At 39.6% G+C, this 17639-nt stretch overlaps 1 protein-coding gene across 8 annotated transcripts in view; it reads right to left on the bottom strand.

Moving 5' to 3' along the window:
• The window catches only part of MTA3 (metastasis associated 1 family member 3), a 262022-nt gene that overhangs the window by 81416 nt on the left and 162967 nt on the right, over positions 1 to 17639 (bottom strand). For all 8 annotated transcript variants that reach the window (XR_008676815.2, XR_008676814.2, XM_055377786.2 and 5 more), the window contains one exon: positions 15692 to 15791. Coding sequence is in view for 6 of the 8 variants with exons in the window: in XM_055377786.2 (XP_055233761.1) it covers positions 15692 to 15791 (100 nt within the window). In the remaining 2 variants the exon portion in view is untranslated. The remainder of the gene's footprint in view (positions 1 to 15691; positions 15792 to 17639) is intronic.

Below are 17639 nucleotides of genomic sequence, written 5' to 3' on the forward strand. Positions count from 1 at the left end.
TTAAGCTGTGTAACAAACTGCAGGGCACTCTATATATGTTACCATATGTATACCTCAATTTAAAATAAGAAAAAGAATTTTGAGGCTGGGTGCGGTGGCTCACACCTGTTAATCCCTGCACTTTAGGAGGCCAAGGCAGGCGGACCACGACGTCAGGAGTTTAAGACCAGCCTGGCCAACAGAGTGAAAGCCCATCTCTACTAAAAATACAAAAATTAGCTGGGTGTGGTGGCATGCACCTGTAGTCCCTGCTGCTCCGGAGGCTAAGGTAGGAGAATCGCTTGAACTCAGGAGGCGGCTGTTGCAGTGAGCAGAGACGGGACCATTGCACTCCAGCTGGGTGACAGAGTGAGACCTCGTCTCAAAAAAAAGAAAAAAGAAAAGAAATAGAAAAGGAATTTTGAAACTAAGCATTAAAAAGCTAAAAGTTGGCCAGGTACATTGGCTCAGGCATGTAATCCCAGAGCTTTTGAGAAGCCCTGGGAGGCCAAGGCAGGAGTTCAAGACCAGCCTCAGCATTAATTTTTTAATTTTAAAATTTAATTAATTAAAAATTTTTAATTAGCTGGGCACAGTGTTGAGTGCCTATATTTAAAAAAAAAAGAAAGAAAGAAAGAAAGAAAGAAGACTAGGCCAGGCGCAGTAGCTCACGCCTCTAATCCCAGCACTTTGGGAGGCCGAGGCGGGCAGATCATCACGAGGTCAAGAGATCAAGACCATCCTGGCCAACATGGTGAAACCTCGCCTCTACCAAAAATACAAAAATTAGCCGGGCGTGGTGGCACGCACCTGTAGTCCCAGCTACTCGGGAGGCTGAGGCAGGAGAATCCCTTGAACTCAGGAAGTGGTGGTTGCAGTGAGCTGAGATCAGGCCACTGCACTCCAGCCTAGTGATGGAGTGAGACTCCGTCTCAAAAAAAAAAAGAAGAAGAAGAAGAAAACTAAACTAAAAGTCTTCCCTCCAGATTAAATACTTTGCAAAGATACCATGTTTTCAATAGAGATACCAATACACATTGCACGATCCATTCAAATCTAAATTGTAAAAATCTTAAGAACCCAGCACAAGCTGTTCTCTCTGCCAAAAAGCAGTGAAGGTGTTGTCACATTTCATCTCATTCATAACAGATGGAGATGACAAAAAGAAGTATTTTAGGAGAAAGACTGACAAGGAAATCTTGGCAATGAAATTCTCATCTTTTGTTAAGCAGAACCACACTATGGGTTGATTGGACTATTGTTCAGCAAATATTCACTCCCTCCCCCAAACCTCCACAGGAGAGTATTCTTCCACTCCACTGATGTTGGGCTTGGCCATGTGACTTTCTTAGCAAATAGGATGTTAGGATATGTGACATAACTGAGCCTTGACAGGTGTTTGCACATTTGGCCTTGCCCTCTTGTGCTACTGAGTTTTGTCCATGGAGGATGAGAAATACATGGAGCAGATCTGGACCCAACCTATAGCTTGGCACCTACATCAGAGCCCAGTCTAGCTCAGCAGAATCCTAGACAATCTATAGATGAGTGTATCAGAAATCAATGCTTGTTGTTATAAGCCACTGAAATTTGGGCAGTGTAATAGATGTGTTTTCCTCTTTGAGACTAAAGAACTTAATTCACCTAGTTGCCAGAAGTGTTGTGAATAAGACAGTCCTCAGCTGCTGATCTTTTTTGGAATTATTTCAATTCAAGAACAATTCATCGTGAAAGTCCACACACTCTTCCTGGAGCAACCTGCATCCAATAATGCAGGGCTGTAAAGGCCCAGCTTTTCACCCTGATTTGGGATGCCACAAATCAGCTGGAGTCAGCTGAGGCTTTCATTCGATTGTATCCACCTCCTCCCACTAGTCAATCCTGCCTCCTTCCCTTTTATTCCACAAGTGCTGATCCCAAGGGTAATCCCTAATAAATTTCCCACATAAAAACTGCTATCAGAATCTGCTTCCAGGGAACCCAATCTGTAAAATGCAGTATTATGACAACAGCTAACTGATACACATATACTATATTCAATACTAACTGCAAATGCTCTGCAACTGATGGCTACGTCCCAAAATACTCATCATAGGTTGAAAATATCATAAGTCAAAAATGCATTTAATACCCTGATAAACCCATTGTAAAAAACAAAACAAAGCAAAAATTGTTAAGTTGAACATCCTAAGTCGAGGGCCATCCGTACTGATTTGTTCAGTTACAATTTCACAAAAACTTCACAAATATACCTCCTACAGGAATTACAGCATTCAGAATATCACATCTATTTAAAAATTAATAACCACGTTTTTTTTCCAAACAGAGGAAGATTATAATAAACTCTCATGAGTAAACCTCAAACTGATATGGACAAAGTTTTTCATATGCAGGTCTGGTGCGGTAGCTCACACCTGTAATCCCAGCACTTTGGGAGGTCGGAGGGGGGCGGGGGTGGATCGCTTGAGGTCAGGAGTTCAAGCCCAGCCTGGTCAACATGGCAAAACACCATCTCTACTAAAAATACAAAAATTAGCCGGACATGATGGCGTGCACCTGTAATCCCAGCTACTTGGGAGGCTGAAGCAGGAGAATCGCTTGAACCCAGGAGGCAGAGGTAGCAGTGAGCTGAGATTGCACCATTGCACTCCAGCCTGGGTGACAGAGCCAGACTCCATCTCAAAAGAAAAAAAAAAAGCTTTTTATATGTAAAAAAGTTTGCCATCCACTTTCAATTTTTGCTTTAATGCATAGATATAACAAAATCCCTCATCCAACAAACTTGTTAAGGCTTAGCTGGCATCCACTCAAATCAACCTAAAAGACACCCTGAGTCATGTTCTTGTGTGTACTCACACCTTTTGATTACTTTTTTTTTTTTTTTTTTTTTTAGAGATGGAATCTTGCTCTGTGACCCAGGCTAGAGTTCAGTGGCGCGATCTCGGCTCACCGCAATCTCCACCTCCCAGGCTCAAGAGATTCTCGTGCCTCAGCCTCCCAAGTAGCTGGGATTACAGGCACCCACCACTACACTCGGCTAATTTTTTTGTATTTTTAGTAGAGATAGGGTTTCACCATGTTAGCCAGGCTGGTTTTGAACTCCTAGCCTCAAGCGATCCACCCGCCTCGGCCTCCCAGAGTGCTAGGATTACAGGCGTGAGCCACTGCACCTGGCCTATTTTTTTTTTTTTTTTAATAGAGAGGAGGACTTACTATGTTGACTCAGGCTGGTCTCAAACTCCTGGTCTCAAGCTTTTAAGTGATCTTCCCACCTCAGCCTCCCATGTACCTGTGATTACAGGTGTACACCAACATACCTGGATCTTTTTTATTATTATCACAAGAAAGCTACAGGGGACAATAGGTCACAGTGACCCCATGTCCCCAGATGTCATTTCCAAACTTACTATGAGCATAATTAAAAGTTATTGCCACCTGGCTGTGATTCTTGGCACAAACCAGACAAATATGTGAAAACAACTGTGTGAAGACACTGGAGAACCAATACAGGCAAGGACAGGTGATGATCCCTCTGAAAAGTGTAATAGTTGAGTTTCCACACTGATCTTGGCCTTTATCATGAGGGTATTTTCTAGACTGCTATAAGGTGAAATCGAGCCAAACAGCAAGTTTCCTTTTTTACTAGTCTGACGTGACAAGAATCAGACCTTGATGTTGCCAGAGTCAGTAAGGCCCAGGGAGCAAAATACTGGGGAGGATCCTATTCCAGGCCCTAACAGAAATCTCAAGACATGGAAACAATTGGTAGCACACATGTTCTCTGACCACATTCTCAAAGGCAATTAAAATAGGTAGATGAACCACACTTCCTTCTAAATTAACTCACAAGTTAAATTAAAAATTATAAGGCAAATTAGTAAATATTTAGGACCAAATGATAATAAAAATACTACATACTAAAAGATATGTGCTACAGCCAAGGTGATAATTAGAGGGACATTCACAATCTTGTATGTTTATCATGAAAAGTAATTTTAAAAAGGTCTTAAAAAGGCTAGCAAAAGAATATTAGAGTAAACCTAAAGAAAAGCAGAATAAGAGTAAAAATAAATAGAATATGTACCACTTTTTTTAAATTTACAAAATTAAGTTCCCATTCTTTTAGGTAACTAATAAAGAAACCTCAGCAAAACAATCAAGAAAAAAAGGTTATGTGATACATATAAACAATAACAAGAATGAAAATCTATTTGTAACTACAAATACAGCAAACTGTTTAAAAATACTGTAAAAATGTTAACAAATTTGAAAATTTTAGGGGGAAATATATAATCTCCTAGATGGACATAACTGACCAAAATGGACTTAAGTAGAACAAAAATTTATTCTAATTATAAATCAGATTATAACCATAACCCACACTGAAGGACATTCTACAAAATAAGTGGCCTGCACTCTTCAAAATACCATGGTCATAAAACACAAAGAAAGACTAAGGAATCGTTCAGGAATGAAAGAGACTATGACGATACAACAACTAAATGTCATAAGTGATTCACAAGGAAATCTTGGGCCAGAATTTTTTTTTCTTTTGCCATAAAGAACACTACTGGGACAACTAACAAATCTGAATAAAGTCTCTAGATTAGACAACAGTACTGTAACAAGGTTAATTTCCTGAGTCCGATTATTATACTGAACTAATATATGAGAATACCCTTGGTTTTTATTTTTAGGAAATACTCTTTCAAATATTAAGCAGTAGAGGGACATTTATTCTGAAAGTTTACTTTCAAACTGTTAAGAACTAATTTTATATATATATATATAGTGTTAGAGTTTATGGAAGGCCATTATTTTGGACTGAGCTCCCGCACTAGGCCCCAGCAGATCAGACTAGAAAGCAGTCACTTGTGCTTAGTGCCAAGATTCACAGCAACCAATCAGAAGGGGCCAGTTTACCTGAGTAGGCATAAGGAAGTCCTCTCTATTTTAAGGAAAGCAACTTTGAAACAACCAATCTGCTTCTTGTTCCCTGTTTCTGCTTTTCTTCAGCCCTTTCCTGTCTATAAAGCCAATCACCTCTGCTCAGCTCATCGGAATGCTTATTCTACTTTATAAATAGAATAAATGAAAGCCAATTAGATGCTTAAACTAAATTCTCTAATTTGTGTCATTTGACAATAATAATAATAAAGCAAATGTGGTAAAGATGGTAACAACTGGGGAATCTGGATGAAGTGAATACAGGAAGTCTTTGCACTATTTTTGTATTACCACAAAATACAAAGTTTTAAGATTTTTTTTTTTTTTTTGATACGGAGTTAAGCTCTTGTTGCCCAGGCTGGGGTGCAATGGCGCAATCTCAGCTCACTGCAACCTGCACCTCCTGGGTTCAAGCGATTCTTCTGCCTCAGCCTCCCAAGTCGCTGGGATTACAGGCATGTGCCACCACGCCCAGCTAATTCTTTGTATTTAGTAGAGATGGGGTTTCACCATGTTGGTCAGGCTGGTCTCGAACTCCTGACCTCAGATGATCTACCTGCCTTGGCCTCACGCCTGGATTACAGGCGTGAGCCACCATGCCCAGCTAGTTTTAAGAAATTATAACCACAAGCCTTCCACTAACTCATACTTGTAAATACAAATCTTTCCACCAATTATCCTAGACAAAGTTGCTAAAACAATTCTCTTTCTATTTCTCCCAAGTTCAAATCTACAGTGCTTTTCTGATGTTTCTATATTCATGTGAAATTTGTAGGAGAAAAAGCAAAAGGCTGTATTTACCCCAAAAAAGAAAAAATCTCATTAAAGCTTAAATTTAAAAGGAAAAGATGGATTAATAGACCATAAAACACACAAACAATTCTCCTAGGATAGTCTGCAGCGTCTCCACACTCATCTGTAATAGATCATCAACAAAAAGACATGTGTGTAATGTAGAATATTATTGCCTTAATGATGTATTTAGCAGGAAGAAAAATTTCGTGTTTCCTATTTTTTACTGCAGTGCTAGTCCATTAGCACTAATTCTAATTTTATAGCCTTGGAAACATGAACAGTACCCATGATGAGTTTTTCATGGGTTTTTAAGTTATACGAATCCCCATCAATTTTATGTCCATTTTGAAGTCTAGATTTCTGACATAAGTTGATATCTAAAATGCTAATCAAAAGATTAATATTTTCTGGCCAGGCGCAGTGGCTCACGCTTGTAATCCCAGCACTTTGGGAGGCTAAGGTGGGCAGATCACTTTGAGGTCAGGAGTTTGAGACCAGCCTGGCAAACATGGTGAAAAGCCCGTCTCTGCTAAAAACACAAAAATTAGCCAGGGGGGCAGGGGTGCTTGTAATTCCAGATACTCAGGAGGCTGAGGCAGGAGAATCGCTTCAACCCAGAAGGTGGAGGTTGCAGTGAGCCAAAAACTAACCACTGCACTCCATCCTGGGTGACAGAGCAAGACTACCTCCCAAAAAAAAAAAAAAAAAAAAAAAAATCTGTATTTTCTGCTGTGGCTTCTAAACTATCCTCAATTCCCAGTACCCACAAGGCCCTAAATGAAACAAGACTCACAAACAAAGAGAATGAAGTACGTGATTGATGGCTAGCATTTTTATAAAGTGTTAATATCTGAATAATAATACTGTTAGGTCAACTTTCCCTCATCCAAAAAATAAATGGTTTTTTCTAAGTTATTCTTGATGGGAAATTTTTTTTTTGAAAAAATTATAGCTTGTTTTAAGAGGAAGATTATATGAAAGATTATATTAACAGCCTTTGTTCACCACTTTTAACTCTTCTTACAGTGACTTCTTGTAACAATTATATTAAATGGTATGGTTAATCATAGCCTAATGACCATATTTAAACTTGATAATCTACTAAAATAATAAATACGGCATGACAAAATACCTATCAGACAATCAATAAGGCTATAAAATCAGAAGTAAATGAGGCTCAACAAAGATTATGGGTGAAAAAGACAAATGCATCATTGTCATCTTCTCAACAATAACAACTAATATTTATTGAGCGCTGACACTGTGCCAGATACTGCTCTGAACACTTTACAAGTAATTATTTCAATTCATCCTCAAGTTGATGTCACGTGGGAACTCAGCGGCAGCCTTTTTCCAAGGCTGGAAGGTCGCAGGGGTCTTGTTCAGGACCCTGAGGCATTGCCTGCTCTCTCCCAGTAAGGACAGGGCCTCTATGGGGCCTTAAGAGCCAGAAGGGCCCAATGTTTGCAAACATTACCTAAAATGAAGGTACATAAACTGCTGAATAAATCAGTCAGTTGTCTTCCAGCCAACCTGAGCAGCTAATGTTGCAAACAGCTCTAAGCCCTCCACAGAATCCAAGGCCCCCAGAAAAGGAGCCCCCAACTGCCTCTACTTTGAGGAGCCACTGCATTTCCACTGAGTTCTGAATCCTTGGTTACACGTATCAGCAACTCATAGTGTGGCTGCACTCCCTCTTCCTGCCCATCCACAACCTTCCTGAAGCAGAGCAAGTAGCTTTTATTATTACTACCACTGCTGATGAGGAAACTCAGACAAAGGTAGGTTAAGTAACTTGCGCTGGGCTACACGGATCATACATGAGCTACAGATTGAGGGGGGAAAAGAAAGAATCATAAAAATGTCTCCATTTGTACACCTTTGTTCATAGCAGGGTTATTCACAACAGTCAAAAGATAGAGGCAACTCAAGTGGCCACTGATAAAGTAACATAATGTGGTATATACACACAATGTATTATTACTTAGCATTAATAGCTGGGAGTGGTAGCACATGCCTGTAGTTCTAGCTATTAATACTTGGTAGGCTCAAGCAGGAGGATCACTTGAGCCCAGGAGTTTGAGACCGCAGTGAGCTATGATCACGCCACTGCATTCCAGGCTGAGGGACAGAGCAAGACACTCTCTCACTCTCTCTCTCTCTCTCTTTCTCTCTCTCTCTCTCTATATATATACACACACACACATACATATAATTTTTAAATGATGGAAATTCTGACACATGGTACAACATTAATGAACCTTGAAAACATGCTAAGTGAAAATAAGCCAGTGACGAAAAACTTATGAGATACTGAGAGCAGTCAAATTCATAGAGACAAAAAGTAAAAGGGTAGTGGCTAGAGGGCAGAGGGGATGGAGAGTTAGAGTTTAATGGGGATGAGGTTTCTGTTTGGGAAAATGAAAATGTTCCAGAGATGGATGGTGGTAATAGTTACCAACAATGTAAATCTATGTAATGCCAGAGTGAATCTACTTAATACATTTAAAAATGGTGAAAAGGAGTTTTGAAATTATAGTAAATATATATAACACAAAATTTAAGTGCATCACAGCTGGGCATGCTGGCATATGCCTATAATCCTAGCTACTCCCCGGGAGGCTGATGCAAGAGGATTGCTTGATCCCAGAAGTTCAAATCTGGCCTGGGCAACACAGCATGACCCCATCTCTTAAAAAGGATGAGGGGTATGTGGCAGCATGCATGGTATGCTTAAAACTTTCTACAGTTCATAGTGTTCAGACTGTGTGTGTACAGCTCTGGGGATATAATAAAATTAGAATTCAAATACACATATACACATCACTCTTAGTGATGAGACGCTCTCTATAAAACATTAAAATGCTTAAACAAAGGAACAGAAAACAATATATTGCAATGACCTATTTCAATAAGAATCTATGTCCCAGAGAAAGAAGCTAATTTACTCATTCTCAAATATTTAGTGAACACCTATATATATATGCCAGGCACTATGCTTGGTGCTGGGAATTCAATGATGAGGAAAAACAGATGCAGTAACTACACTAAGGGATATAACAAGCTGGTATGCAGGGAATGGGAAGCAGAGAAAGAGACACAAAATAATCACAAAAATGAGTTTTTAATTATAGACCTGGCTCTCTACATAAGCACATCACAAAGCAACCTGCCCTAAAGTGATGGATTAGCCAATATTTGGTTTTAAAGAGAGTTAACTATGTGGGGCTATGAGAGCATCAGGGAAAGGGACCTGAACATGCAAGTTCTGTGGCAAGACACAAAACCAAAGGAAGGGTACAGCCTGGCTGGAGTCCAGAGGACGGAGGACTGTGTGGGCAAAGGGGCTATAGACAGAGGCCAGGCAAAACTCAATAGTTTTGTTGACTATAGTATCAGTAATGATCTAAGTTTTAACCCTACATGCAATTAAAAGCCACTAAAAGGATATAAGGCAGGAGGTAGCAAAATAAAATAACAGTTACACTTTGTTTTGTTTTGTTTTTTTCAGATGGAGTCTCGCTCTGTCACCCAGGCTGGAGTGCAGTGGCACGATCTCGGCTCATTGCAACCTCCGCCTCCCGGGTTCAAGTGATTCTCCTACCTCAGCCTCCCGAGTAGCTGGGACTACAGGTGCGTGCCACCACACCCAGCTAATTTTTTGTATTTTTAGTAGAGACGGGGTTTCACCGTGTTAGCCAGGATGGTCTCAATCTCCTGATCTCGTGATCCACCCGCCTCAGCCTCCCAAAGTGCTGGGATTACAGGCGTGAGCCACGGCACCTGGCCAACAGTTACACTTTTAAAAGATCAGATATAACATAGAAATCAGAGGTGTTCCAGGACACAATTTCCTCCCTCCTAAATCAACACAGCTTGGCCTTTCTCAGAACCAGACCTGGGATTAGGCAACCTAAATTTCTAGTCCTGATTATGTCACCAATTAAATGTCAGTCCTTATACAATGTATTGTTTTGTCCCTTCGGCTCATCACCTGTAAAACAGTCTTCTCTAGAAGGCGCATCAGGCTCCAAACTAACTCAAAAACTTCTTTTTCTTTTATTCTTACCCCTCCTCCCCAAATTATTTAGTCTTCAAAGTCCAGGCAAAAGTGTAAGCCAGTACCTTCACTTTGCCAGGTCTAAGGCTTCGATCCAGCTCCCTCACAATGCTCATGACATTCTGCTCTTCAAGCCAGGGGGGTGCAGACCTTGCTCTGGCCAACACCACCAAACAGGGAGTCAGAGGCTGGAACTTCCATCAACTAACTCACTGCCACTTACTAACTAATGCAGGATTTTCTTGGTTCTAAGGAATTTTGTTCCCATGGGGGTGATGGTAGAAAGGATCAATGTAAGTACTGTAAACCTACTTTTTCTTTTTTTTTTTTTTTGAGAGGAATCTTGCTCTGTCACCCAGGCTGGAGTGCAGTGGCACAATCTCGGATCACTGCAACCTCCACCTCCCTGGTTCAAGCGATTCTCCTGCCTCAGCCTCCCGAGTAGCTGGGACTACAGGCATGTGCCACCACATCCAGCTAACTTTTGTATTTTTAGTAGAGATGGGGTTTCACTATGTTGCGCAGGCTGGTCTCGAACTCCTTTGACCCACCTGCCTTGGCCTCCCAAAGTGCTAGGATTACAGGCGTGAGCCACACTGCCCAGCCCTATATTCTTCTTTGTATATTGTATAAAACAGATCTTATATTTTAACAAAACGAGTGAAATCTATAAAGCCCCCATGGCTTCAATGTTTTTTAACAATTATGAATCTTATATATTTAGCAGTGTTTGAAATTCACAGTTCAACTATATTCATAACAGATTTCAAAATGAGGAAGTGAGAACTACTGATGTGCAAGCAGTTTAATTACCTGCTCCCAATACATTATTGGTGATTTGACAAGTAGCATAAATTGTCTTGGATAAATCGATGTCAGATTAGGAATGCTGACAGCCCATTGAAGTCCTCAGAAGAAAAGTCACAAAGAAAATCACTTAGGAAGGGCTATCAGGTTTCAGCAGTTCCACAACCCTGCCCTCTCTGTAGGCCTCTCAAAGAGGTCTTCAGATCCAAGGTTTGATCACCTAATAGAAAAAGGTGCTAAAGCGATCAGAGTAGGACCATAATTAGTCGGCAGTGGTGGCGGACGCCTGTAATCTCAGCTACTGGCTGAGGCAGGAGACTGAAGCAGGAGAAACACTTGAACCCAGGAAGCGGAGGTTGCAGTGAGCCAAGATCACGCCACTGCACTCCAGCCTGGGCAACAGAGCAAACTGCCTCAAAAAAAAAAAAAAAAAAAAAAAAAAGGTTAGGGGGGTGAGGGGGTAGTAGGACCATAAATACTCAAAGAAAAGAATTTGACTCCCCAAATTCAACTGAATGATAAATCCATTTTCATTTAATGGTACAAAACAACCAATGAACCTTTCATATGTTCTTTTTGGGAAACAATCTGCAAAGCTCATTATCAGCATACTAATAATTAATTTTTAACCATACTACTCAATTTTATATATAAATGCCTCAGGATCTAAGAGTCTAAGTAAAGCTGAACCTAGAGCAGTATGAGAAGGAAACCATGGTATTTAAATGTTGCAAACAAAAAAACACATCTTCAGTGCTGCCTCAAAGAAAGACAATAATGATACTTAAATCCAAGTCATTATAACAAAAATGAGGTGGAAGGGTAGATAGAAGAGGTAATCTGACAGAGGAGAGATAACTACTCAGGAGGAATCAAGTGCAGATCCAAACCCTATCTCTGAAACCAGCTATACAAACATGACAAAACACCACTTCCTGAGCCTCTGAGCCTACTTCTGCTTTAGAAAATAATTACGGTAATAAATAACTAGAAAGAACATATGTGATACAAAAGTAATCGGACCTCAAAATTACTAAGCTTCAGAATGGAAACAAAACAGGAGAGATAAAAAACACTGAAGGGTGTGAAGGTAACTTCCTAGAAGGAGCATAAGAGGCAAGTATTACAGAAAATACACATAAAATGATTATTTATGAAACAGAGTCTTACTCTGTTGCCTACATTGGGATGATCATAGCTCACTGCAGCCTCGAACTTCTTGGCTCAAGGGATCCCTCCACCTCAGCCTCACGAATAGTTGGAACTACAAGCACTCACCACCATGCCTGGCTAATTTGTTTTGTTTTGTTTTGTAGAGACAGAGTCTTGTTATGTTGCCTAGGCCTGTCTCAGACTCCTGGCCTCAAGTGATCATCCTGCCTCAGCCTCCCAAAGTTTTGAGACTACAGGCATAAGCCAGTGTACTTGGCCATAAAATGATGTTTAAAGGAATTAAGGTATATAGGTAGAATACTCTTTAAAATGCTTCTTTAAAATATCACCTTCACTGACAACAAATACCAAACCTCTAAAACTGCCCTCTCCCAAAAGAAATTCACCTGCTGTCCTGCACATTCACCAGCAGTGGGAAGCAGTGAGCTGCTGCAGCTGTGAACCAAGAGCCCACACAGGCCCTCTCTACCTCAGGCAAGTCAGCCCAGCTGCCACGAGAAATCTCCACCATCTCAGGAACAAGCTTTTCCACTTGCACTCAAGCAGGGACCACATCCCCAGTTATAATCTGAGAAGCAGTATCTCATAAGAACAGTGTTAAACTACAAGGGACTGGTTACATAAATAATAGTTTACCTATATAAGATCATGCAACATTAGGGTAAAACTAAGTTCTTGCAGTGATTTTTAAAGAGGTATTTATATCCGGCCAGGCACAGTGGCTCACACCTGTAATCCCAGCACTCTGGGAGGCCGAAGTGGGCAGATCACGAGGTCAGGAATTCAAGACCAGCCTGACCAACACGGTGAAACCCGTCTCTACTAAAAATACAAAAATTAGCCAGGTGTGGTGACGTGCGCCTGTAATCCCAGCTACTCGGGAGGCTGAGGCAGAAGAATCACTTGAACCCGGGAAGCGGAGATTGCAGTGAGCCGAGATCGCACCACTGCACTCCAGCCTGGGCGACAGGGCCAGACTCTGTCTCAAAAAAAAAAAAAAAAAAAAAGTATTTATATAATATAGTTAGGGAAAACATAGGGGCAGTGGAGGTCATTTAAAACAGTTAAAAAGAAAGTTCACATAAGACTTAGTTATCAAAATGTACTAAAATGTGGTGCTTGCACAGGGAAAAATAGATCTACAAAACAAAAGAGAATAGATTAAAAGTCTATAAACAGGCCTAAGTATATCTAGGAACCTAAAATATGATAAAGGGGCATTACAAATCATGAAGAAACAAATTCAATAAATGGTATTGGGACAATTAATTTAATATATGAGAAAAATTAGATCCCTACCTCACTCTATTCACAAAATTAAACTCTATATAGATTTACAGTCCTAAATATGAAGAAAACTTTAAAACCATTAGAAAAAACAGGACACAAGAAATATATAAATTTATATATATAAATATAACTCTAGTTATAGCCTAAAAACTCACACACATGCTCACAAAGGGATATGTGTGAAATTTTCAACATAGCATTATGAGTAACACAGCAAAAGAAAAATGTTTTGAAAGCAGTCCAGATGTTCCCTGGTAACAGAATACATAAATAATGTTGTGTAGTATTATATAAAAGAATATTAAAAATAATACAAAGCAGTTAAAATGAATGAACTGTGTTTATATTTATTAACATGGCTAGATCTCAATAACGGGCAAATGGCAAGTGTTACACAATAAATTTAAGCATATGCAAAAGAATATTTATGTTGTTTTGGATAAATAAATAATACAACTATAAAAACACAGACTACATACATAGCAGATCTGTTACAGTGGCTGGCTCTTGAATGGAGGCAGAGGTAAAGGGAAGTAGGACTCAGAAGGGAATATTAGAGACTTCAACATTAACTATAATGGTTGAAAAAAAGTTTTTTAATCTGAAGAACTAAAATATTAACATTTGCTTTAGGTGGCCTTATATGGAGTTTTATTACATTATCCTCTATACTATTCTGTAATTTGCTATTATTATGTATAATGCATAAAAAAGGGCTTAAAGAAAACAAAACAGTAAGAACATTCCACTCTGGGTAATGAGAACAAAGCTTTTTTTGGCTGCTGCTGTACTATTTTTTAATTTTTCATAACAGATATACATTAATTTTTAAATTGAGCAAAAATCACTTTGACCAGGAAAAATATATACAGGTAGTTATTAGATTCCACATAGTTCTGGTTCACATAAATATCTTTTTTTTTTTTTTTTTTTTTGAGACAGGGTCTCACTCTGTTACCCAGGCTAGAGGGCAAGTGGCATGAGCATGATCTCAGCTCACTGCAACCTCTCCTCCCAGGCTCAAGCAATCTCCCCATCTCAGCCTCCCAAGTATCTGGGACGACAGGCGCATACCAACACACCCAGCTAATTTTTGTATTTTTTGTAGAGACAGGGGTTTCACTATGTTGCCCACCTTGGTATCAAACTCCTGAGCTCAAGCAATCCACTGGCCTCAGCCCCCAAAGTGAAATATCTGATTTTTAAAGTTCTTGCAAACATGACATCTGTACTCTTGCTTCTCTGATAAAATATTCTCGAAGCTCTAAACAACTGAAATACAAACCCATTTTGGAGATCCTAAAATTTGGGGTGAAATATTAATGTCCCAATGGAGAAAACAAAACTTTCTTCTATGAACAATTCTAGTCTTTGAGAAAGGAAAAGGCAAGGAGTTCCACAGCTTTAGTCACAATCTATAATTGTACAGAAGTACACAAAATGCATAAGAAACAAGGCTGGGAGCAGTGGCTCACAACAGTAATCCCAGCACTTTGGGAAGTCAAGGCAAGAGGACTGCTTTAAAGCCAGGAGGAGTTCAAGATCAGCCTGGGCAATCACATAGTAAGACCCTGTCTTTATTTTTATTATCTGATGTGTATTCCTCTATGAGTTCTTATATTATCAAAATAAATATTTTATGCAAAGCATGTCAAATTGGCATAATAAGAAAGTTAAAAACCTATATTGTATTCCATTTCATGAGAAAACAACATTGAAACTTTTGTTATATGTAATGAATACTGGTCAAATAACCTCACCAAACTCAGTTTTCTCGTGTGTAAAATGAGCATCCTACCATGCCTATCACAAGGGGTAATAGGAATCAAATACAGTAAGTAACTTCAATCAGCAAAAAACTCACAGGTCCACTTTTCTGGAGTGCAGAGAAAGCAGTAAGTGCCAGGTCCTATGCCTGACCACGGCAGCCATTAGTGGTAAAATTAAACTGAATACAGGAAGCGTCATTTGATCACCAAAAGAAAAAAGTAAATAGATTTAAAAGATATCAACTATAATGTAATAAAATTATATAGAAAATAGCCCCTCTGGCCGGGCGTGGTGGCTCATGCCTGTAATCCCAGCACTTTGGAAGGCCGAGGCGGGTGGATCACAAGGTCAGAAGTTTGAGACCAACCTGGCCAACATGGTGAAACCCCGTCTCTACTAAAAATACAAAAATTAGCTGGGTGTGGTGGCACGTGCCTGTAATCCCAGCTACTCAGGAGGCTGAGGCACGAGAGTCACTTGAACCCAGGAGGCGGAGACTGCAGTGAGCTGAGATCATGCCACTGCACTCCAGCCTGGTGACAGAGCAAGACTCCAACTCCAAATATAGAAAGAAAGAAAGAAAGAAAGAAAGAAAGAAAGAAAGAAAGAAAGAAAGAAAGAAAGAAAGAAAGAAAGAAAGAAAGAAAAAAAAAAACAGCCCCTCTTTCTATTGAACAGACACAAAAAACTCTCAACTCACAGACGAGTGTTATCATAACCCAGTTAACCAAGTAACCAAGCCAAATCAACCTAGCAGTCAGGAAGGCTAAGAGCCCAAAAGCTCCCAGTCTACAGTATTGCCACAATGGCTTTAAAATTAAACAAGTAACAGAAGGATAAATACCCACAAAATTTCAAACCATGTCTTACCAAGGTGATGTCTCGGGAAGCTGCAGCAGCACTCATATGCAAACTAGGCTGCCTCACAGAACTGCTGCAATCCAGGGCTCTGGCGAATGTCCCAACAGCACTAAATAAACCACAAACACAATAAGGAAGAATTAAGTATCTGTTTTGGTTTGTTTTTTTAACGTTTTAAAAAACACATTTGGATAGTAAATAAAAAACTGTAAAAGAAGAGGCAAAAACAAGTTTCTGAATGAGAATCAAACATCAAATGAAAAGAATTTTCACTCTATAAGATATAATAATTGACAAGCCAATTTACTATAAACAGGTCGTTATCATGAAATCAAGAAAAAAACTAGCCTGTGCAGGGGGGAAAAAAGAAGGAAAGGGAAGCTCTGTTATAACATGTCATGGAGTAAAACATTTATTCAAATTGGCTCAAAAAATAAAAAGTCAGCTGCAGAGTTTGACTATTACAGCAAAGCAAGTTTTGACTACTTTTTAAGCCCAAATTGTGAAACTCAGTAACATTTTTCCCCCAATATATCATTAACTGTAGCAACCCCTTCCTGTGAGGATTCAACATGAAACAGATTTCTACTAAAATCTCATTTAAAAAGAAATTACCATAATGCTGATTTTAATGATTTGGAAGTCCTTCCAATATGTAAGAAACCCTAACCTTAACACATACAGCATAAAATGAAGACTCACTGCTTTTCCTGCCTGTATTTTAAACATGTTTGCTATGGAAGAGATTTTTTATTTTTATTATTTTTATTTTTTGAGACAGGGTCTCACTCTGTCACCCAGGCTGGAGTGCAATAGTATGATCATAGCTCACTGCAGCCTCAACTTCCTGGGCTCAAACAATCTTCCCACCTCAGCTTCCCAAGTAGCTGTAACTATAGGCATGCACCACCACGCCCAGCTATTTTTTTTTTTTTTTTTTTTTTTTTGGCTAATTAAAAAAATTTTTTTGTAGACAAGGCCTCCCTATGTTGCCCAGGCTGGTCTCAAACTCCTGGGCTCAAGTGATCCTCCCGCCTCGGCCTCCCAAAGTTTTGGGATTACAGGCATGAGCCATTGTGGTTGACCCCTAAGGAAGAAATTTTATAAATATTTTAATTAAAATACAACAAACATGTTGAAAAGTACACAGTAAACAGATAGTTACTGTAAAGTGAACACATGCATGCCACCAACATACAGTTTAAGAAAGAACATGACCACAACCCAGAGGCTCCTCAAGCTCCTTTCCACAGGGAACCACCACCCTGGATTATAGCACCACAGATTAGTTTTGCTCAAATAGAATCACACAGCTGGATATTATGTCCAGCTTCTTTTGATTAAAATTACGTTTGTGGATTCATCCATGTTGTTAGCTACAGCTGTATTCACTCATTTTCCCTGTTATGCGACATTCCATTGTACGACGTCTCATCCCCACCTCCACTCTACTGCTGACAGACATTCCGTGTGTTTCCAGTATGGGGTTACTATGAATAGTGCCATAAATCCATTTGTATACGTATCTTTTGGTGCAAAGGTGTATGCATTTCTGCTGCATAGATATTTAGGAGTGAAACTTAAGAGATACTTGTGTTAGATGACAGCAAACAGTATTCCAAAGGAGCTGTACCAATTTACACACTCACCAGCAGGATATGAGAGAATTGGTTCTAAATCTTGATCGATGCTTAGCACTGTCAGTCTTTAAAATTTTAACCATTCTGGTGGATTGGCAGTGGTATTTGACTGTGGTCTTAATTTGCATTTAGAAGATCTTTTTTTTTTTTTTTGAGACAGAGTCTTCCTCTGTCGCCCAGGCTGGAGTGCAATGGTGCGATCTCGGCTTACTGCAACCTCCGTCTCGCAAGTTCAAGCAATTTTCCCGCCTCAGTCTCCCAAGTAGCTGGGATTACAGGCACCCACCATCATGCCCAGCTAATTTTTTTTGTATTTT

Source organism: Gorilla gorilla, chromosome 12 (genome assembly GCF_029281585.2).
Source record: "Gorilla gorilla gorilla isolate KB3781 chromosome 12, NHGRI_mGorGor1-v2.1_pri, whole genome shotgun sequence".
Classification (NCBI taxonomy): domain Eukaryota; kingdom Metazoa; phylum Chordata; class Mammalia; order Primates; family Hominidae; genus Gorilla; species Gorilla gorilla.